Source organism: Poecilia latipinna, unplaced genomic scaffold (assembly GCF_001443285.1).
Source record: "Poecilia latipinna isolate Pla-1442-1.1 unplaced genomic scaffold, P_latipinna-1.0 Scaffold496, whole genome shotgun sequence".
Lineage (NCBI taxonomy): Eukaryota > Metazoa > Chordata > Actinopteri > Cyprinodontiformes > Poeciliidae > Poecilia > Poecilia latipinna.
The window spans coordinates 306513-328633 of NW_015113112.1; the positions used below are offsets into that span (position 1 = coordinate 306513).

Genomic DNA, 22121 nt, shown 5'->3' on the forward strand with positions numbered 1-22121 from the left:
GCCTCATTTCCAACACAATCCCACAGCAAAAGCAATTGTTTACACCAGAAGGGATTTAGGATTTAAGCTTCTTAAACCATAAAACTCTAGAAACAATTTCGACAGCAGCAGCAGCAGCACCTCCTCCCCCAATCAGGCACATAATCATACTGTGACATACCAGCTTCAGTGATCCCGGGGCCAAGCAGGGCTTCTTTGTATTTGCGTAGACTTTCGTCATCTTTATCCAGCTCCTGGATCTCTTTCACAGACTTCTGCGCTGGTGGTTTATAGTTTACTGGCTCTGGCTCCTCATTTTCGGCGGCGATGGCTGCTAGCTGCTCTGGGGTCACCTCATCCTCAGCCATGTCTGGAGAAATGAATAACGTACATCAGAACAGCAGCAAAGCAAGCTGAGAATTTAGAAATGTAAAAGAAAACAGAAGTGCAAAGAAATAACCAAAACAAAGATGAACACCTATAGATGGATTTAATCATCCTAATTTCAAATCCTGATTGAAGAGGTTTTGTATTCTGTACTCCAACGCATCTGGTGTGCTGCTGTCAGGTTGTACAAAAAGCCTCATTTATCTTGATGCTGCTGCCCCAGCTCTGCTATATGAAACCTGCGCTGAAGTAACGTCATCAAAATGAGTCATGAATTGAATTAGGCGTCATGGATCACATGACAGAAAGCCTCTCCACCAGGATATGGCGACGTCTAGGTCATGTGAAAACGACTGACATGCCCTGGAATGACAAACTTGAGCCAACAGGGATGCTAAAAACAAAAGACAGCATCTTGCACTCATTACAGTCACTACATTAAGTTCTATTTAAATTGGAGTAATTTTTCTAAAATATAAAATACGGGCTGCAGTCCAGGAAATTCCTCTGAATTAAGAACATTTATTTTGTCCTCTTAACCACAACATCAGGAATGAAGGCTCCAATGCAGCCAGGAACAGCTGGTTATTTTGAAAGCAAATAACGGGTCCTTCTGCGCTTCCCCATGGAAGAGCTTAGGAGGTTAGCACTGGAATGATTTCCTTTGCAAGAACAGAGTGAGTAACAAAAGCAGGAAGAGCTCCGTTTACTCCAAGAGTCTCGACATTCACACTACAGCCATCCCACCCACAGCCTGCAACAGCCCCACAGACATGCTGGGAGACTGAAGCAATGCAGTCTAAATATTTTAAACCTCTAGGATTTGTGTCGATTCTTGTGAGCTACTGTCTTAGCGCAGGCTGATGTTTTTTTATTAAAAAAATTTGGTGTAGCTACTCCAACATAATAAATAGCTAAAGCAGTCCGATGAGGAAAACAGAGCAGTAAACTGAATGATGGGGCTCTTTCTTGAAGAATTTTCAGGTTAAAGCTGTGCAGAGACATTTGGGTAAAGTAAATTAATAACTGTGAGATGATCACAACACACTCGCATTAAACATTATCTTTGCAGATGTTAATTTTATTTAACACATATCCAGCCAGGAAATTCCAAAGTGACAACTCCTTAAGGACTTGGGATGCCAATAAAATATTTGAAATGACACCAATTGTTATGAAAGACGCAACTGATTTCTTAAAATTTTTAAATAAAAATATTTTATTTTATGTCTCTATGCTGCAAGAGTAGAAGATTATCAATTTATGGAATAGTGAAGAGAATCTCAGAGCACCCTCCAGATTTTAAATTATTTAGAGAGCTTAAGTTTTTATTAGGTTAAAAACAGTGAAAATAATTGGCTGCAGCCCCATTATTAGAGCCATTTTTTCCAGTCACAGTAAACCAAAGGACCTTGAATGTTGGATATCTGGTTAGGAACAATGGGACATTTGTTCACACTGCATAGAGCTCCAAAATAAAACTGATTTAAAAATGGGTGGAAACAAGTTTCAGACATTTCAAGGACACACGTTTGTTATGGTTCAACAAGCTTCTACTTAATTTTTCAAGATATTTACTCTCACCTCCATCCTACAGTAAACCACTGATGTCTTTATATGCAGTGCTGGTCTCGCTTATTAGAACTTAAATAACCTCCAAATAAATTAATCTTCTTCATTGAACACAGTGAAGAACATATTTTGCACACACGTTTTAGTGAACAAAACCACTGCTGTTAATGCTTTGTACAGATCCAGTTTGACAAAATGATCGGATTTAGTCTTCTCAGATAATATTTCACAAACTTGGTGCGTGCACACAGAGGGATCCTGATCATTTCTTTTTGTACAGTCACCCTAGATCAGGGGTGTCAAACTCCAGTCCTCAAGGGCCGCTGTCCTGCAGTGTTTAGATGTGCCACAGGTAAAAAACAGTGGAATGAAATGGCTTAATTACCTCCTCCCTGTGTAGATCGGTTCTCCTGAGCCTTGCTAATGACCTAATTATTCTTTTCAGGTGTGGTGCAGCAGAGGCACATCTAAAAGTTGCAGGATAGCGGCCCTTGAGGACTGGAGTTTGACACCCTTGCCCTAGATCATCACTTGACTTCAAGACCCCATGCAGCATTTAGAGCAGGGGTGGCCAAGTCCAGTCCTCGAGAGCTACCATCCTGCAACTTTCAGATGCATCCCTGCTTCAACACACCTGAATCAAATGAATGGCTTGTTATCAGGCCTCTGTAGAGCTGATCCCGGTGTGTTGGAGTAAGGATACTTCTAAAACTTGCAGGATGGTGGCTCTCGAGGACTGGACTTGGCCACCCCTGATTTAGAGGACTTCTGTATGAGGGGGACCAGAGAAGTTACCTTAAAGCAAACTTCAAGCTGTTTGCATAGAGACCCTGATGTTTCCTCCTTACATTACAGACATATGATCACCATGATTCTTCATCCCCAGTAAAGTGTGACTCTCTGTGCATACCACTGTCCTGGTCTCCTATCTGATCTGCTCAAACTAGCAGTCATGACAGGAATGTTGAAGCCACAAAAAAAAAAAAATTGTTTCACATATCCCCCTTCAATTTTCCACAAAACCTAGATACATTTGGTCTTCTACCAGAAAAAAAATGTGACCGAGTCGAGAGGTTTTTTGTCCCACGTTTTGTGATAAAAATAAAAGATCTATGTACATCTTCGAGCATCCCTCTGGATTTGTGGATATTATTAGGGGTAAAATTGTAACGTAACTTTATACAAAATCAGAGCAGGCTCATACTTGGAAGTCAATTATTCCAAGTATTATTCCAGAATACTTGAATTGCCTGGAAACATTTTATTGAAAAAAAAAGTAATTTGATATTAAAGTCATCACAAATAAATCAAATCTGCAAGAGACAGAATAGACCAACGCTATATATAAATTAAAAAATGAGAAGCTTGTAAATAAACTATGTAACTGATGACTTTAAATTCAGTGCTTTTACTTCTCTCTCTTCCATAGAAAAGGCTAATTGAAGAGCCTCGTGTCTCCAGTAGCTGTGAGATAATGACCAATGTTGATTTATGCCTTGGTAGATGAATTCTCAATATAACTTATAGTTCTTATCCTGTCAAATTGTTCACTTGTACTGAAGTAACACACAAAGTGTTAACATGAGATTCAAAGGATTCACAGTAATCCTATGAGAGAGAATCACCACACCCAGCTCTGTGTAGAAACAATCAAGCCAGCCACTGAATAGGACAGGAAACTTTACACAAAGGGAGAGTGAGTGATGCTGGCACCTTATACATTGGTGCAGCAGAAGCTCCTATAAACCAAACTTTGGGATTCTTCGCTTCTATATCCTGGTTCTCTTATGCTGCCTGTGTTGATGCGTGATTTAATGCCACTTCCGATTACATTACACTATTATGAGCTGTAGCTACTTTCATGTACAAACAATTTGTAAAATTATGGCCCTTGGAAAATTTGCATACCGTTTATATTTATTTTGAAAAATTACATTCTGATACGACTTGTGATTTAACACAATTAACTAATTGACCCTGATAACCCTAAAGGTTTACAGCAAGATTCAAGTTGATGTTATTTCCACTCCCACTTCCATTAGAGCAGGGGTGTCAAAGTCAGTTTCATTTTGGGCCATATCAAAAATCTGAATGTTCTTAAAGGGCCAGTTGTGCCAGAATGTACTGATAAAACCCATTAAACTGTTAAAATATTAATAAATATTAAAGTCCCTCCAGGATTTTGAGATTGTTTTGGTGTTTTTTTGTAATCAAACTCACATATTTTGTGATGCTAATTTGGAAATATTTGTAAGAAACTGTTATATTTACGCTAATGTATGATGATAAATGTGACTTTTTATGACTCGATGTGTCAATCACGGACTATAACTTGACATCAAGTAAGGCTGAGGCAGCAGTCAATTAAACCCAATGTTTTTGACCAATTTTGAGGGAAAATTTTCAGTAAAATCAGAAAAAAATGTGGGGATCTGTTGATTTTGTGTGAATTTTGAGGATTTGTGAAAAACTGGAAGGACTTATTGATGTAATTTGGAGCTTAGAGGGCCACATAAAAAGCTACAGCAGGCCAGATTCGGCTCCAGGGCCTGGAGTTTGACGCAAGTGCATTAGAGTGTCAACAATTACAGCTATGATTATATGCAGTTATTCTGTGCTCTATATTATTGCCCTGTCTGACCAAACTGATCTACTGACGTCGTCTATTTGACGATGTTTTTTTAATTTCAGGAGGCATATTTGTTTCTGAGCTTGTGACTGTATGCAGGGACATATCGTTGCAACCCTACAATCTATGTGACCTCTTGCCAAAAAAGAAACTACAATTAATTTATAATTTTCATTGTCACTTTTATGTTTATTGTGTTACAATTTAAAACCAACATCCAAACTCAAACATTGTTCCCCTTTTTTTTTTTTTTTTTGGGCTGGTCTTTCCTAACAGTTCTTCATTTTCAATTTCATTTCAGTTCAGTGCAAATGTCTGAACACTTCTGAGGAAATAGGTTTGATTTTAAGCTACTTTTTGAGTGATAATTTTATGGTTCAGGCACAACAACAACAAAAACATTTCAACATGCACAAATAACAAAACTTGGTACATAATTTCAGATGAATTTTGTAGGCATTTTGTAATTTGCAGCATGCTGTAAAGACAATTTGATCACTAGTTTAGTAGCTGAATCGTTGCCGACATGTTCAAAACCCTTGAAAGGGAAAGGCATGTTTGGCAACTGCAGATGTCGACCTTAATGAGCAAAATGTTTCCTTGTGTCTCTACCCGAATCTTAGCTATAAGCTGCAGTGGCAAAACAGTCAAATAAAATTAAACAGGAAAAAACGGCACATCAAAAGGCATCAAAGCACTCTACTACAGATTCCATACTGATAATATTTCCTTTATATTTTGCATACATTTTAAAGTACTTTTAATGAGATGCTAGAGGAGGTACCATTCAGCTGTTTTCCAGCTGAATGAATCAACGTAGTAAAACACTGCCTGATCCAAAACATTTTGAAGCACACAACTGCTCAGAGGAGGCAATACACTTTCCCTGTGCTCACAAAACAAGTTCAGCAATTTGGAAATACATCCAGTCTAGAAAGAAAACAAGGACATAATGTGGAAACCAAAAGGGGTCCCATCACTTTGAACCAACACGGTTTTAAATCTGCAATTGGCAAAGATGAATCAGCTAATATCAGTTTTAAAGAAAGTAGATCAGGAAAAGATTCAAAAAGCACACAAAATATAATACCAATATAAAATGGGTGTTTATATTTGTTTTGCTAAAGTTTATGTCACAAAATTAATGAACGCTATATAAAACATAATATAGACAATATCCTGAAGTAAAAAGAGTAGTTGCTCCTTTTCTCTTTTGAATAAAAGTGAATACATCAGGGTAAATGTCACAAACTTACAATCATAATACTTCAAAACCATGAGACTCTCATACCGATTAATGTATAAAAAGGCAAAAACCACCAAAAGTCATTGTTAAACAGCTCTTTTTAAGTGACAGCATGGCATTCAGGGGGGAAAAAAAACACTTTATTGCATTATCATCAGCTTCTATGATAGTGCTGGCCATCTGAAAAATCAAATCTCTTTACAAAATGAATTCAAATAAAACATCATCTATTAGCAGTAGATTTCCTCTCTGTTTGTCCAACTTCACTTATTTTACTGAATGAGCTGTTATATTCATTCTTGCCATGGGAAAATACTTACGTTATTATAAATGTGGTAATGAAACTAATTGAAGATGTTTGGAAAAAACAAACAGTATCCATCAATTTAAACTAATTTCCTCCATTGATGGTTTGATGAAATACTTTAAATCTTCATAGCTGAAAATATGGCAGCAATTATTGTTTGATGCTCAGCTCAGCTGCTATTTGGTCTACATGATGTGACTCGTTAAGATATATGAAGGTAGATCAGCTCAACACTTCAGTGCTGCACCTATAAAGTATAGCTAGATAATTATAGCTATGAAACTTTTGTGAAAGATCCTAAAACAAGGTTACAGATATATTTCAATCAAGTCTGAAAGTCGTCAGTGAAATGGCAAGTTAAATTTCATTTGTATTTTGATCATGTGTATAGCCCTAAGATAGTAATAATATTTAAAAAAATAGTTCGTGGAAGATGTAAACAGGAAAATGCATTCTACCATAGAGATTAATTTAAACTGCTCCTCTGAAAAAAGTGTAAATGTCATGAATGTGAAGGCTACAAAGCTAACAACCAGGATTGTTTTTTTTTCCCCCTCAGGAAAACCGTTGTATATGTTGCTTTTTACACTACAACACTTCAGCGACAGTAGACCAGTTCTCAAAATTAACGACGTTATATTATTGAATGAATAAACATTTTTAAAATAAGGCTCAACTTTTCTAGGCGTCGGCCCTTTCTTACAGGGTGGGACTAGGAGAAAAGACAGGCGGCTAGGAAACAATCCAGCCAAGCTAACAGTGCCTTGCGGCTAGCCCGAGCGTGACAAGTTATCATCCGTCAGAGAGCGAGCAGCATCAAGACTGACTCAAAGCAGAGCGAAGACCGGAAATAGATTCAGATCAATGTTATCGGGTGGCTTTTACACCGCGAGGACTCACCTTAAAGTTAAAAAGCCGCAGTGATTTCAGGTGCCTCTGCAGTAAGTGCGTTCGCTGCTCTGAGCCCTTGTGCAAGTATGGCGAACAAGGGAAAGGCGCCGCCCCGTTTACAGGCACGGGGCCGCGCGCGCTGCACGCGGCTGACGTACTGCGGCCGCGAGCTGATATTCAAGTCTTTCCTTCCTGCGTTAACATGAACAATGGCGTCATGAAATAATAAAGGATTAGACAGAATTTATATATAAAGTAATTTCAAATATTTTGAATAAAATGAAAATAGGTACTTCTGGGCACCCAAAAGTCTGCTTCTCAGACAAATACAACATTTAGATCAATAAAAATTACTTGCAACACATAAACGGGAGGCTACTGAAATGTCATGTGCAGCACAATAAAGGAACTTAGTACTTGATAAGGCTTCGTTTTGCATGAATTACAACAATGTGTTGTATAATGTATGCAGAGGGTCAGTGGCACTGCCAACACCAGCAGATGACATGGCTCCCCAGTCCTTCACAGACTTCACACCACACCTCAAATGACAACTAAGCAACAGACAGAGGAGGCCAAATACAAAAAACAGTTTTAGTCCATGCCTTGGACACCTTGTCGATATGTTTCTTTATGCCAACATGTTGGCCAGATAGTGACAAGTGACAACATTGATTCATATAACATTTATTGTTACAGTAAACAGACTGTCACAGAATCACATTTACAATATAAAAAAGGGAATCCAAATGGAATTACTTGCTTTGGACAATTTATTGTTCATATAAACTGAATGTATTCTCAAAACAAAATTGCCCTAAACACAGCAATGAAAAAAAAATTATACAATAAAAATGTTTACACAATGGTCCTTGAAATAAAATGGCTTCAAAACGTTTGATGCATTATACTGTTAAAAAAAAAGAAAAAAAAAGAAGCACCCTGAGCGTTCTTAGCTGGTGTCCATCTGACACTAAAACAAGAAAGAGATCATAATCATAGAATTATCAATATGAACATATACAGAGAAAGCAGAAACAACAACAAAAAAGTGTTATTCAGTAGCATACCTCTGATTTGTAAGCGTCCAACTGAGCATCCAACTCCTCTGCTGACAGCTGGGGTCTTCTTTCACCTCCCCTCCCTCGACCTCTGAAACCTCCACTGCTCCCACCTGGTCTTCTTTCAAACCGGGGCTGACCGAGCCTGCTGCGGTCAAAACCTCTGCTTGAGCTGCGCGCACACACACACACACACACACACACACACACACAAAATCACTCATATTTCTTCACTCTAAAGCAAAAAGCAAAAATAAAAAATATCCCCTGTTATCAAGTTTTGCATACCTCTGTGTTTGAACTTCTGATGATTCTTGCTGGATTTTCATAGGACGACCTGAAAAGCAAAAGCAATGACATCATGAACCTCTATTGTGACACCCAAGATATAGATAACAGTTACAAAAAAAACAACAACAAAAAATTCACCATCAAGAGGAACACCATTATAATTCTTCATGGCTTTGATGGCATCAGCTTTGTTTACAAAGTAGACATCTGCCATTCCTTTACTCCGGCCCGACCGGTCATAGTGTACCGATGCAGTCTTGATGGGGCCAAATTCTTCAAACAGCTCCTGAAGAGCAGAGAGTAAATCTAAGTTATGTGGGCACCTCACAGTTAGAGGAAACAAGATCGAAAATATTTGCAAAACCACCTTAATATCGGAATCAGAAACGCCGAAATCCAGATTCGAAATCACAAGCTTGCTGCTACTACCATCTACTCTTCTTTCTGGTACTGTACTTCCTCCACCTTCGTTCTCCTCAAACATGTCATGCTGCCATTTGTCTGGCAGCTCTCTGGGCTGTGGAGAGCAAAAAAGTAATGTTTTAATAAAACTGATGAATTTCACAGGAACAAGCATGAACACAGAAGTATATGGGCAACCCACCGAATTATTCTTTATTTTGTTTATAGTTTGATGTCTGTGTTGACCATTAAATGTTATTCTCCTCCACATCTACTGTGTTGTCTCTTGAAAAAACTGGGTTCATTTGTCAAATGACAGCACAATGTTGTTTTAGTTTGATCATTGCATGTAACTAGTAGTAAAAATGGCATTCAAAACACCTTTAAAGACTTTAAACCTGTAGTGAAATTTGGCCGATGCTTTTATGCTATACTCTCTAGAACCAAGGATATGAAAAACCTTTTTCCCAATACTTTCACTTTCTACCTGAAACTTGTCTCAAATGTAAACTTAGAAAAATGTGATCCACAAAGATAATGTTATGTTCCATCTTAAACAAAGCCTGATAGCTTTTTACTGGTTAAACTAATTATACTTTTTTTATGCGACATTGCTGACCATGAAGTCAGTCCCTTTGTTATTTTTTTTTTAGAGCAAACAGCATGCTTAAATCTGGCCTCATGCATTTTACATTCAAACCCAGGGTTTTGTGTGTGTGTGTGTGTGTGTGTGTCATTTTGCTATATAGCCTGAAGGTCATAAGTTGCACAGGCTTTATCAGGGTATACAGCTGCCTGTTCTTTCTAATCAGGTTTCTTGTAATGTACTTATAATGTTTACATACATAAATAGTATTTAATTCTAGACTGTGCAGCAATGGGTGGCATTTCTCGAGTTCCAACATTATGACAGTCCATCTTATTCGTGGAAATATTTCTGAACAGGAATTTCAGAAATATTCAGAAATAGGAAAGGGTTTTGCAGGCAATAAACTAGTTTTAAATAAAGTGGTTCAGGTACTGATGCACGTCCATTTACCAAGATTTAAACAATAGAGAGCAGCTAGTTACAGCGAGTATTGCTCAGACACAAACCACCAACTATTTAAAGCCTCTCTGTCTTACTCTGGTGTAAGGAGCTGCTCTGTTGTTCCTGTCGCGGTGGAAGTTGTTCTCTCGGCTCCTCGCCGCCACCGGCGGCCTCGACGATCCACCGGCTCGACCTGAACTTCCTCCTCGCCTGAAGCCTCCTCCTTCTCCGCCGCGGCCTTCTCTCTTGTTCATCTTGATAATCTCATCCAGAGACATGCTCATCTTATCAGCCATGGCGCCGTTGAAACTTTCTGAAGGTAACAATGGAAATGGACGATAAACTTGCGACGTTTACCAACTGATTTACGTTGGCGCGATGTTGAAATCAGCCTCCGAGCTGTCTTTGTTCTTCTTCTACTGTGTTGTATTGCAAGTTTGCTTTGTGTTACTGACACCTACTGGGCCGGAGTGAAAACGAGAATGTGCCACTTCCGCCATATTTTGAGTGGCCAGTTCTCCTAAGGCAACAAAAATTCGTTTGGAAACGCTTTTCCCTTTTAGAACCACTAAACTTTAAATACACCTAGATCTGGATGACTACTTTATATTACAACAGTGTACGTTCCCTTTAGTTCAAGTAATTGTAATAAAGCTCTGCGTTCCTTAAGTGTGCTTAAAATGAAATTGCTTTTTGCATCTAAAAATGAACCAAGGATATTGTAGCATTGTTATTGTTATTCATATTTTTAGATATTTTTCAAGAGTAGACACTGCTTGTTAAGTGACTTAATAAAATTGAAGGTGGTTTCTAATATTTAAATGTTGATAAAAAATGTTTTACTCATCTTCCCATAAACTTTCCTGGTTAAGAAAAATGTCCTCATAGCATGATGCTGCAACTTATGTCACAATGGACAGTTTGCTCAGAGCATTTCACAATGTCTGTAATTTTGGCGTCTTCTGGCCACAGTACCTTCTTCCATGCATTTGTCTGGTCTCCTACATGGCTTGTTGTAGATTGTAGAGAGAGTTTATTTTTGACCGTCCTTTTTCCAGTTTTCCATAAGGGTCAGACACACAACTAATCCTGTCAACATATTTACCCACCTGAGCTGTTGATCTCTGGTCTCCTTCAGAGTTATGCATGCATCTTGGCAGCTTCCCTGATAAATACTCTCCTTTTCCAGGCAGTAAATGTAGCCAGATTGTATCGTCTTTGTGGGTTTGAAGTTGTGCAATGGTCTTTCCATTTTCAGTTGATGGGTTTAACCCTAGGTATATTTTGTTATAAACTAGCTACTATAAACCTCTCCACCACTTTTACCCCAACCTGTCTGCTGTGCTGATTTCTTGGTCTTAGCATTGTTTGACTTGTAAGAAACCTCTGGCGTCATCACAGAACAGTCATAGTTATAGAGGGATAAAATTACACACAGACTATATTTACACATTAGACAGCAGAAGGTAATTGGTTGCATTGGATTTTATTTAGGGTTATTTAAAATCGCACAGATTTTACCATAAATGTTCTGCTTTTCCAAGTGAAAATTAGTATAATTATATATTTTTTAATATTTAACACAGAAATGTTATATTTTTAGTCGTGTTTTTCAGATAGCTGAATAAGCATCCACCTACGGTAGGTAGATCCTTATTTTTAATTCATGGATTTTGCTTTTTTTTGTTCTTCAAAACAACTTATATTGGTTAGATGATATTTAACTTACTGTTTCAATGTCATTGTTCAGCGCTCTTTCAGGTGCATTTGCAGGGAGGCACATTTTGAAAAATCAACATCTCATATATATTTTAATGTACCAGATCGATGTGAAGTTTATTACCAGTAACACTTTTACTAAAATAGTTTTATACAGAGTGCATTTGCAATCAGTATAGAGTGCAACCGCCGTAAATCCACTCTCGGAAAAGAACACCTATTCTATCCTATTTGCTTATTTAAGCTGTCAGCCTGATCAACACAGCCTGTGAACCAAAACAGAAAAACAGATGCAAACTATACAACACACTTTGGACAGGCTATGCACTTCCTTTATTACAGGTCTCCCTATGGACAGCCTTCAGACCAGATGACCACTCATTCATCTGCAGCAGCAAACAAACGTTTAAACAAATGCCTACTCAGAGTATTTGTGCAACAATCACACAGCTCTACATGAGCGCCCGTGTAGTCTACATCAGTATACTCACTAATGAGGTGCAGTCATTGCTCCCCGGGTGATACGGATGATAAATGTGCGCCAATTGCATGTGCAGCTCAGACATTCAGTCTGCGTTTAATGATGGATTGGGGTCAGAATGCAGGTTGCATAAGTGAGGCGGTGGCCAACCAGACAAAGAAAGGAACACAGGAGATTTTTCTTTTTAATAGTGCCAGGGCTTTTCCTGCCATGCCATGAGTGCTGGGGAGTGTCCACCTGAGGGAGCTGTAACAAAGGACAAAACCATGAACACATCCTAGTGATCAGAAGTAGAAAGTTGACAAAAGTTCTGCACTGAAGAAGACTTGCTAACAACCTGGCATTTGCTGATATAGATATGAAAATGGTTAGGGCAGAGTTTATAACACACACATGTCCATTTGGATTCTTTTTTAGATTATATTACTAAGGGGGGAGAGGAGAATATGGCTATGAGAAACAAAAAGTCAAAGGTGACATGCTATGAAGAACAAAAAATGAAAATAATTTTGATACACAAATAAAATTCACAAGTCACACTAGTGGAAACATCTCCACAGTCTGGTGTGGGGATGGTTGCCTAAATGCACCAGGGCAATTTTACTCTGCAAAAAGTATATCTCAATATTGTATTCTAATTGCAAGATTGATTTCATTAAATTGCATCAAAGTAGACAAGCGACTTCGATGGAACGAGAGCTTGTGCTTGTATGTCCTTCAGCGATTTGGATTATTTGTGTCTGAGTAGGTGTGCAGCTGCGTGTCTGTGTTGAGCAGTATGAAAATCTCCTAAAGGTGAAAAGTTGCTAGAATGGTGCAAAGAGTGGAAAGCTTGCAACACTCAGAGGTTAAGACCAGAAGAGGGCAAATTGCAGAAAGACACCAACTCAGAGCAGTCATACAGCAGAAGTAGGCAGGTTGTCAGTGACACACAGGAGAATCAGACCAAAGAGGCACAGATAGAGAAGGAAAGGCACTGAACCCCCACCTCAGCACCACTTCCATGTCCCACAGTGCAGAACAAGACTGGAACCCCACTCCACTGGCAGCCAGGCTCCTGCACAAGGCCCCAGTAACCCCCACACCACCCACCAGGATCCCAGAATGACCAAGGGAGGGAGAGCACAGTACCATTTTCCCTTGTGACCAATATTAGGGATTCCCACCATAGCCTAGCTTAGGGACAGGCTGAGAACCCATCATGCTCAGACATAGACCAAACTGCCACAAAAAGAACACGCAGCCCCCCCAAACCAACCATCCCGAAAAGATGTCATCAGAGATCCCAGGCCATTCCTACCTGGTCGAACCAGCGGCTTTTGTTTATGTGTTAAAGCAGGAAAGCTGCTAAAGATATAAAAGACAACAGCCATACCCAGATTAGCTCCTCCTTCCTTCGGAAAATAATTTCTAATAATTAGTAAACCTGCACAAGGAAATTCATTGTCACAGATTTGAATATTATTTACCCTGCAACAGAAATGTTACCTTGAATGTTTAAACTTTGTGAATACCAAACCAAATTAGTCATTCGTGCACAAGATTCAACACTTAGAAGAGCTCTTGATGCCTCCCACCTTCTCACTGGTAGAACTTAATCTCTGTGTCCACACAATCAAAGAACAGGTCCCCCAGTTCGTCTCCTGGTATCTCTCCGCTGAGCATGGCTGAGATCTCGCTCAGACACTGCGACTCCAGATCCCTCAGGATGTCGTAGACGGCTAAACCTTCATCCTGCGGCAGATGCACAACACACACAGAACACCACCTGGGTCAGATGGTACTCATAAATCATTTGTTTAAGCTTACAGAAGCAGCGGCAATCTGACTGATCCGCAAAACGCAGTAAAGCTCCTGTATGTTAAAATGAAGTGAATTCAGAGAGATTTGTACTTTCGTTGTCCAAGTCTGACACATTTGTTGGAGATCTTTAGAAAATAGTCTTTAAAAACTTGACATTTAGATATCTGTAATTGTTGTTTTTCAAAAAAAAATCTTTCATATTGTTGCTTTTTTTTTTTTTAGCAGTGTGATTTTATCAAGAAACGCCAAACTTCCTGAGTCTAACTCAGCTAAACATCCACAGCTGTAGAAATATTAACAGCAGAAACATAACTGTTGTTTTACAATCTCTGTTTCCTCTCAACAACTGATGTGCTGTAAAGGAAAAGGCTGAGACTGATACCTCCAAATGTGTTAATAAAACTGTGATATGATAGTAGAAAAAATATTTTTGGATGAGTGGATGTTCTTATGCCTCTTATGTCACTGTAAAAAAACAAAATAAACTTTTATCCCTGGAGTCCCCATGAAAGAACATCTGTTGTTTAAATATTTGGGTTTGTAGTTGGTGGTTATCTTACAGTCTCATTTCCTTTTTAACTTAAGCCTGTTTTGTTTTTTGTTTTTGTTTTTTGCTCTCCACACACCTGGTTTTCATCTCTAATTACCGCACATGCTTTGCTTTAATTGCCGTCTTCTGAGAGTATATTTTCTGCTTGGTTTCCTTTGTCAAACACCAGGTTTATACGGTAAACTTTAAGTTATTTTCCAAGGAGCCATTTCAGTTGTAGTTTAAACGAACATCATGGATCTGAATTTTCGAACAGACTTTGTTAGATCTGGTCAAATTAACAACTTGTACTCAAGTTGATGTCCAGACAACATGATGATGCATTTACGCGTGAAAACCTAACAACTTGAATAAATTACAATTCTCCAAGGAAGTGCAAGACAGAACTCCCCGACAACGATGTAACAGACTCAGGTGGGTTATTATTTTAATAAATGAAAATATCATTAGAAACTGCTCTTCACTCAAGTTTTCTATTCTTTATATTAAAAGTAGTTACACAATCTGAAACAAGACTGATTTTAAAAAAAATTAAAGAGGAAAGACTTTCAGTTTGTACTGGCAGAAATGTACAGGTCATACCTGCATTTCATTAGTGTTGAATTATGTGATAAGTTATGGTAGTTTGATACCTTTACAGCTTTTTATCATAACAGTTCTTTTTTTTATCGTAATGTATTATACACACAAATACTGCCTTGGTCATCTTTCTAAACCAAGGTCCCTGAACTTTTAATCATTTTTAAATTAAAATAAAGGTATGTGATCATTCTGAGTGAAATAAACACCTCATGGGTTATTTTAGATTCTTGTTATAGTGAGTAATGTCAGTCCAAACGGGGCACTGGACTGTCTGTGACCTGTTTACCTTCTAAATTACACACCGAATCTCAGACAGGACATTAGCTAAAAAAAACCTACAGCAAAAGAAAAAAAAAAAAACCTCTGCTCTTTGGAGACATTCTTCATGGCCTTCTTAGACAAGTGATACTATAAAGTTATCTTAGCTCATCTGCGTCTTGTCTACTGTGAGGAAATTTTGGATGTGCGACTCCTGTAGACATTATCCACTAGATTAAACCGGTTAAGCAGGAACCAGAACCGTAATAAATAGAAATAGACATTATATATAATCTCAAAGCATAACTCAAAATTCAGTACAAGAGATTTGAGCTTTTCTGAAATTACTCACTAGTTTGCGAACATTGAGGCTAAATAGCAATTTACAGATATGAGGTGGAGTTACAAATTTGCAAACTGGTGAACCCACCATGAGCAACCATTCAGTAAACATAGCAATTTTAAATGTCATCTAGCAGTCACTGTCAAACTTGGGCTTTATTTATTCGAGTCTGTGCCTAGAGTGGCCAATATGCCACTTAAACATACAATTGAAGATCAAATTTAAAGTAGTTCCTTTGCTAAGATGTTTACTATGTTGTGTTGGAGCAGCTGAAATGCCAAGATCCAATTTCCGTGTAACTGGGATGTTGTTAACGTCCAACACAGATGGTCTCTGTCAAAAAGGTTAATAATATCGTAAGTCGTTCCCCCACCGGTTTGGTCTCCATGGTGTTGAGCGCCACCTGGTGGGCCTTGTAGAGATCGTGTCTGCGATCCACCCGGCTCTGAAAGCGCGGCTGCTTCCTGACGGGGTCGCTTGGTCCAAACTGCGGAGAGACCACCCTCAGGACCGGGGTGGGACAATCCGAGAATATAAAAGGCTTGAATATAGACCTGAGGAGGTGTTGGGTGTTGGTGAGGGGGAAACAGAGATTGATAGATTCATAAGACAGAGAGTACGCTGATATGGAGCAGCCTATAGAGTCATTTTAAAGTCAAACCCAAGACTTGGTATTTTCTAGACAGATTCCAAAGAGTCCAACTGCTTCTTGTTGTAGCTTGAGACAAACCTGGATGGGTCTGGGGTGGCAGTGAAGAAGTGAATGCAGGGAAGGCTAGCGTCTCTGGGCAGGACAGACACCATGCTGCCTGTGGTGCAAAATCCTCCAGAGTCCATGCAGATGCCACTGGGTTTATCTCTCAGAATGGTCATCATCACCTCCGCCGTCACTGAGCCTGAACAACACAAAGCGATCAGCATCTTTACTGGGTTTCATTGCACAGATTCGCATTTACAAATGCCGTAACTAAAAGAATGATGAATGAAAGTCATAAAAATGGTACTGTGGGACATTTACCATCGTGCTGTTGGAGCAGTTCTGTGCCTCCCTTGTAGCGCTTCTTGGCCAGCTCCATCCTGGCCGGAGGGTTTTCAGGACTAAACACCTGAGAGAAGTTGAACTCTCCCTGGCCATCCCACCAGCCCTGGTCCTTGGCCACGCTTCGTAGCTCTGGATGCTCTGCTGAGATCTCAGTGTGGATGGTTAATTGATTGGAAATGTTCTTTACGCCCTCTGAAATGACAAGACATGTATTTTTTTTAAATAACAGGCCTAAATAAAATCCAGAATCTTTCTTCCTTCAAAACGTTAGCTTCACTAATTACTGAGAAAGTCCACACATATTCCCTGGCCTGACAGGATGTGTAATCCATGCAACAACATCAGAGATTGATCCTTTAAGCAGAATTTGCCCAAAAAGTGAGAGTGAGCATGCAAAAGGGCATACATCATCAATTTTAAAACTTATCCTTTTCAATTGTGTTCAGACTTGTTGCTCATTGCATTAATTTCCATGACCAAAATTGAGTAATAATTAAAAAGGAAGGGAACAAGCAAGAGCAAGGCAGCCGAGATCCCAGCTCAAAGTTTCTGAAGAATTATGATGTAACACTTAGAAAGTCATATCCAGGCATTAGTGCAAACCCAAGACAAAATAGTGGCGATAGTTAAGTCTAGTAAAGGTCAAAAAACAATGTAGTTTTTGCACTTTACTTTCTCTTTTTAGAAGACTATCAGCCACATCTGTCACACCATGTGGTCTGACACATAATTTCTGTAGTTAGTTTAGTTTGTTGACCCTAAATACTCACTGTAAGCTCATGTTTTACATTTGGTTGATGGAAGCGAAATTACAATACTGACATGCAATCAGACTGCAGCTACAAATGTGTTTTCCTCCATTTAGCTCAGGCACGAGGAAAAGGACACAAGGACTCTATAGGAGGTTTAGAGTCCCAGTTAAACGGCGTTTAACTGAAAAATCTGGAGGTTCAGAGTCCTTGTCAAATGACGTTTTGACTAAAAATCTGGATCTTTTTTTTTTCAAAATCTCTTTCTCCTTCTTACTGTTTATTCAATGTCACATGTTGTAAAACACTTTGAAATGCCTTGCTGCTGAAATGTGCTATACAAATAAAATTTGATCGATTGATGATGCAGCTAAAGCTAATTATCATGGCAATTTATGCAGGAGGATCATCTGGTGATTTATTTAATGATATGTGGACCTAAGCAACGTTTTGTGCTGAGACAGGACAAAAAATGGAAATCCCTGTATAACTCCAGATGATGTTGCCATCCATATATGGCAATCATGTCCTGTTTTTAACAAAAGCTTTTTGTAGATAAAAAATGCTTTCAAACTTACAAGCCTGATTTGAAGAACAATCGAAAGGTCGATTAGGACTTATTTGTGCTTAATACTTTCAAAAATGTGTAGGATTTATGGCTCTAAAAACCAATATGTTCCCTCTAAAAACTGACCTGAGACTTTCTGCGCCACCCAGAGTCTCCCAGCGGTTTCGAGCACCCAGGCCTCACTGCGGTCCACCAGGAGGAAGGTGTTGTGGTAGCTGAAGGGTTCTGGTTCCTCCTTGCACTGCCCGCCCTGGCCATGCTGCTCCAAGAGGCCAGTGATGACTGTCAGTGCTGCCCAGGCACTGTCGCCACGTTCCAGCCCGAGCCTGAAGGTCAAACCCAAGCTGATCACTGAAATGCAGTTTGGGGGCTATGCTTATGTAGAGAGTGTTTGGATTGTGGTTCTTCTTGGTTTGAGGCAGCTCTGAAAGCTAGAGGAGTATTTTCCTATGCAAATATGAATCGATATGAGCCACACTCAGCTTAAATTAGCCATCACAACATGCACATGACAATCTACACGGCTCTACAAAGAGGATTACTTTCTCCAAGTGTACAATATTTAGTAACAATGAAAGATTGGTAACTTTTAATGTTTTATCAAAATGAATCTGAGTAATTTGTAAATGCTTCAGCAGCTCACCGGACAAGGTCCATGCCCAACAAAGCCTCTCCAGGGACCACAGGCTCTCGGGTCCAGACTGCCTCATTCCCAATGCACACTCCTTGGTCATTAGCTCCCATTTCGGCGCCCCACAGCCAGGCTGGTTTACTGAGGACGACGGCATAGGTCCTCTCCACTTGAGGGATCTGGATGTACGTGCACTGCAGAAAAAAAATAATTAATGGGAGAACAAAACCACCTTTGATTAGATGGCAACTATTAGACTACAATCCTAAAGACTGAAAGATGTGAGGGAAAAAGGTTTCTCTCTTCTGTATCAAAAGGTATTTGAGGACAGCTCGTCTTAAAACCCATCTATTTTACTTGGCTTTCAACTCCAGCGGGATCTTGTTTTAAATTGTATGTTTGTTTTTAAACTGTAAGAGTTTTTCTTTATTTTTTTATTTTATTTTATTTTTTTTATGTTGTGTTTTAATGTACAGCACTTTGTATCAGCTGTGGTTGTTTTAAAATGCTTTATAAATAAAGTTGGTATGGTAAAAGTGGAACCATTGGTAAAGAACTTCAAGAAACAGCATCACAAGTGAGGCAAAACATAGCAGTATTTCCAGCAAGGACTAACTGAGAAACGAGCTGTAAAGTCCTGGGTACAGCTAAAACCTGGATCTTGACCTCATTGAGATGTAACGGTGTAGCTTTAGACATGTTCTTTATGTAGGAAACCCCTAAACATCTCACAGCAAATCTGAGGAGTTGGGAAAAATGTTCCTCAGAACAATGTTATAGACGAGTAAGTCATGGCTACAGGAAGCCCTGACACTAAGCTAATTTGGAGCTAAGGTGTTCTAGATTGATGTTAGGGTTTTATTTAAAAGCTAGGTTAATTCGGGTATTATTTGTAATTAGACAACATTCCAATGATAAACAATTCTATAAATGAAGATTTTAACTTTGTTTTTTTTGTTTTTTTTAATGAATGAATATTTCATGGGGTGCTCTAACATTTGTACATCAACGTATTTCCTGAAAGGTATTTATTGTGTTTGAAATTAAAGGACACTTTTGGTTGCATTTAAATGTCACGTCAGTTTTTAAATTACTCCACCAGAAGGCTGACGTCACCACATCAGGAGGATGGCGGGACATGACCATTAATGAGGCTTTAAAATTACAGAATTACCAAACTATGGATACCGATATCTCAAATGCGCTGACGAGGGAATGATGCCTGTATTGACTTAAACTGCTTTCACCTGTGAACACTGTGGATGGTCATAAATATGTTCAGCTTGTTTGGGACTTTTTCTGCTGTTGCTGTTCAGACACGTACTTCACTGTATGAGGTTTTTCGCTGGAGATGAGCTCTAACAGCACAAATATGCAAATGCAATGGGGGTGGAGGGTGGCTGTGGTCTATGTAAAAGTACTGTGTTTTCTTTATGGCGTGTCAAGAATTGTGAATGGATTTTCTTGATTACGTCTTGCTTTGACAACAATATTACAAGCATTTAACAGCACCAACAGCTTGCAGCAAAAGGCAGTAAAATATTTATGTGGCAGAGCTGAAATGTTCTGCAAACGTTCCCAGTTTTATACATAAAAAAAAATGTGAAAACCAGGTTTGCTTTTCCTTCCACTTCACAGTTATGCAATACTTTGAGAATGCCTGTCATGCAAAATCTCAGTAAAACATGTTAAGGTTTCCGGTTGTGGCGGTGTGTGTGGAGGCTTGGAGTGCGAATACTTTCGTAAAACATTAAGCCACAAGAGCAGCCATTATCCAGTGCAACTATTGTTCAAAACAACTTCATTGAAATACAAGCCTGGCTCCTTGTAAATCCAAATCCCTCCTCTGTGTATTTATTTATGGTTTTAAATGAACCGTGATGACCTTCTTGATCCCACTCTGCCAACCCACACTGATGGGTTAAAGAGGGAAAGGGGGCGCTTTGGCTGCACCAGTAGTGGCCAGATTTACCTCCAGCGTGGATCCTGGAGGATGAGACGCTGCAGGGTGGTAGACCACCTCCTGCACCTCATCTCGGGGACGGTCTGAGTTCTTCCCAAAAATCACGTGGTCATCGCGAGAACCGGGGGGTAAAGAAACAAAACAATCACATGACATGGGAGCCTGTGCCATCCTGCAACAACGAGAAAAAAAAAAGAAAAAAAAAGCAAAAGAAACAGTGAGGAAGAGCTGCAGTTTAAAACATGCCAAATAAGCACTTTCTAGTGTAAACAACCCCGAGAGTCTGACAAGAGTGTTTGACATCCAGCACGAATGAGCGAGCCTCCGCCCTTTCACCAAAAAGTGCATGCGAGGCGTCAAGAGGAAGGGACCTCTCCGTTCCCCCCACCACTCGCAGAAGAAAGTCCGCTCCCGCCGGTGCACTGAACATCACGCACGGATTAGGTGTCAGTCTTGTGCAGAGCACTTCATTGACCGTAATCTCCACAAATCCGACCCCCATGTTGCTTTATTACCGCTCCTCGCACGCATTTGCCATCGCGAATCGCTTTCGATGCGGAAATAACGCGAGGGGGGAGAGCAAAAGGAAAAAGTGTGCCGAGGGACAGGAGCGGCGTGTTTAACGCAGCTCGCTGTTTGCGAACGGCACTGCTTATTACCGGAGATAAGGCCCTGCTGAGCTGCCACTGCCCGAGCTGTCGCTTCGGCTCTGCTTATTTCCAGGAAATAAGAGGGGGGAGTTAATAATCGGAGGGAGTGGGGCTGGATTTGGACGGATCGCGGCGTCTGAAAACTACAACTAAGAGTGCAGTTGCGGGGATAATAAATTTACCTGTGTTTTTAATTTTTCGGTGGTGGGAGCGGACGGTCAGCGGGGAGAAGACAGGCAGGTTGTAGAAACCGAGTCACGTGACCGAGAAATCCAAAGGTCTGTACTTAAAGGTCTCGTCTCGTCTGGCCACAAACAGCTCATCGTCTGTCAGAGTCCAGTTCACAGTGATGATGCAGCTTTTTTTTTTCTTTTTTCTTTTTTTCTTTTTATCACGGGTCTGTCTCTTACTGGCTGCAAACTCACAGCTGACGTCGCATTTGTAATCACGGGAATCCCTGCAAGTTTACACCAAAATGTGCAATCTTTGAAAAGCAAAGAGATATGTGTGAATCTGGTTACATAGCTGCTGTTAAGTCTTGCTTAAAATTTCAACCGTTATTGAATTGCGGCAAGAGGAAAGACAATGTCGAAAAATAAAGCAATTAAACGCTTTGTTTGCAATCAGCCAGTGTGGAACATGGTAGTGGCAGAATCATGCTGTGTGGCGTCATGAGAATTTGGGATGGGGTGCATTTGTATCGCTGAAGGGTATTCAATTTAGCTCCAGTTTATTTGCCACTTCTTTTCTGACTTCTCTTTTTTTCCCCCTTAATTTTTGTTGGTATGAGTCCATCTGTTACAGCTGCAAAATGACATTGTCTTGTAATACTATAGAAAATGTGCATATGAGAGAAACCTGTGTTGAAAATTAGAGTTACAAATGCCAAAAATGGTACTGTACATGTGTTTGGAGGTCTATAAAAGAGACTGAGCAGGAATATTACTAATGATTCAACTAAAGTTCCTCTGGTTGTTATGAGACAGG

General features: G+C 39.6%; 3 protein-coding genes across 9 annotated transcripts in view; all 3 read right to left on the minus strand.

The window, feature by feature from the left end:
- LOC106952173 (rho GDP-dissociation inhibitor 1-like) overlaps positions 1-7132 on the minus strand; it is a 21757-nt gene extending 14625 nt beyond the window's left edge. Inside the window, exons 1-2 of the mRNA XM_015040134.1 lie at positions 7021-7132; positions 161-349 (exon numbers count right to left, since the gene is read on the minus strand). Coding sequence (XP_014895620.1) covers positions 161-347 — 187 coding nt within the window. The 5' untranslated portion in view covers positions 348-349; positions 7021-7132. The remainder of the gene's footprint in view (positions 1-160; positions 350-7020) is intronic.
- A 550-nt stretch (positions 7133-7682) lies between these two features.
- Positions 7683-10231, minus strand: LOC106952172 (aly/REF export factor 2-like). Its single transcript, XM_015040132.1, has 6 exons — positions 9891-10231; positions 8731-8880; positions 8502-8649; positions 8361-8409; positions 8082-8244; positions 7683-7984 (listed from the first exon to the last, which is right to left on the minus strand). Exons 1-6 carry the CDS (start codon positions 10089-10091, stop codon positions 7964-7966), a joined length of 732 nt encoding a protein of 243 aa, XP_014895618.1. The 5' UTR covers positions 10092-10231; the 3' UTR covers positions 7683-7963.
- A 1591-nt stretch (positions 10232-11822) lies between these two features.
- On the minus strand, positions 11823-21768 carry scrn2 (secernin 2). 7 transcript variants are annotated; one of them, XR_001425928.1, is made up of 10 exons: positions 21317-21768; positions 20494-20656; positions 18534-18715; positions 18017-18216; positions 16550-16765; positions 16262-16427; positions 15905-16085; positions 13573-13729; positions 13296-13342; positions 11823-12241 (listed from the first exon to the last, which is right to left on the minus strand). XR_001425928.1 is itself a non-coding variant. In XM_015040129.1 (10 exons), exons 2-8 carry the CDS (start codon positions 20653-20655, stop codon positions 13577-13579), a joined length of 1260 nt encoding a protein of 419 aa, XP_014895615.1. In that variant the 5' UTR covers position 20656; positions 21317-21768; the 3' UTR covers positions 11823-12241; positions 13296-13339; positions 13573-13576. The 7 variants fall into 7 exon arrangements, 6 of the variants coding, with proteins under 6 accessions (XP_014895615.1, XP_014895614.1, XP_014895613.1 ...); XM_015040129.1 differs by having other exon boundaries at positions 13296-13339; XM_015040128.1 differs by having other exon boundaries at positions 11823-13339.
- Positions 21769-22121: the final 353 nt, after the last annotated feature.

Coding starts and splice junctions, on each gene's coding strand:
- LOC106952172 (XM_015040132.1), bottom strand. CDS start 10,091: ATGGCTGATAAGATGAGCATGTCTCTGGATGAGATTATCAAGATGAAC. Junction 8,245..8,360: donor TCAGAAGTTCAAACACAGAG/GTATGCAAAACT, acceptor GTGTGCGCGCAG/CTCAAGCAGAGGTTTTGACC. Junction 7,985..8,081: donor TGGACGCTTACAAATCAGAG/GTATGCTACTGA, acceptor TTCTTGTTTTAG/TGTCAGATGGACACCAGCTA.
- scrn2 (XM_015040129.1), bottom strand. CDS start 20,655: ATGGCACAGGCTCCCATGTCATGTGATTGTTTTGTTTCTTTACCCCCC. Junction 18,716..20,493: donor CTCCAGGATCCACGCTGGAG/GTAAATCTGGCC, acceptor TTTTTTCTGCAG/TGCACGTACATCCAGATCCC. Junction 16,428..16,549: donor ACTGCTCCAACAGCACGATG/GTAAATGTCCCA, acceptor TGTGTTGTTCAG/GCTCAGTGACGGCGGAGGTG.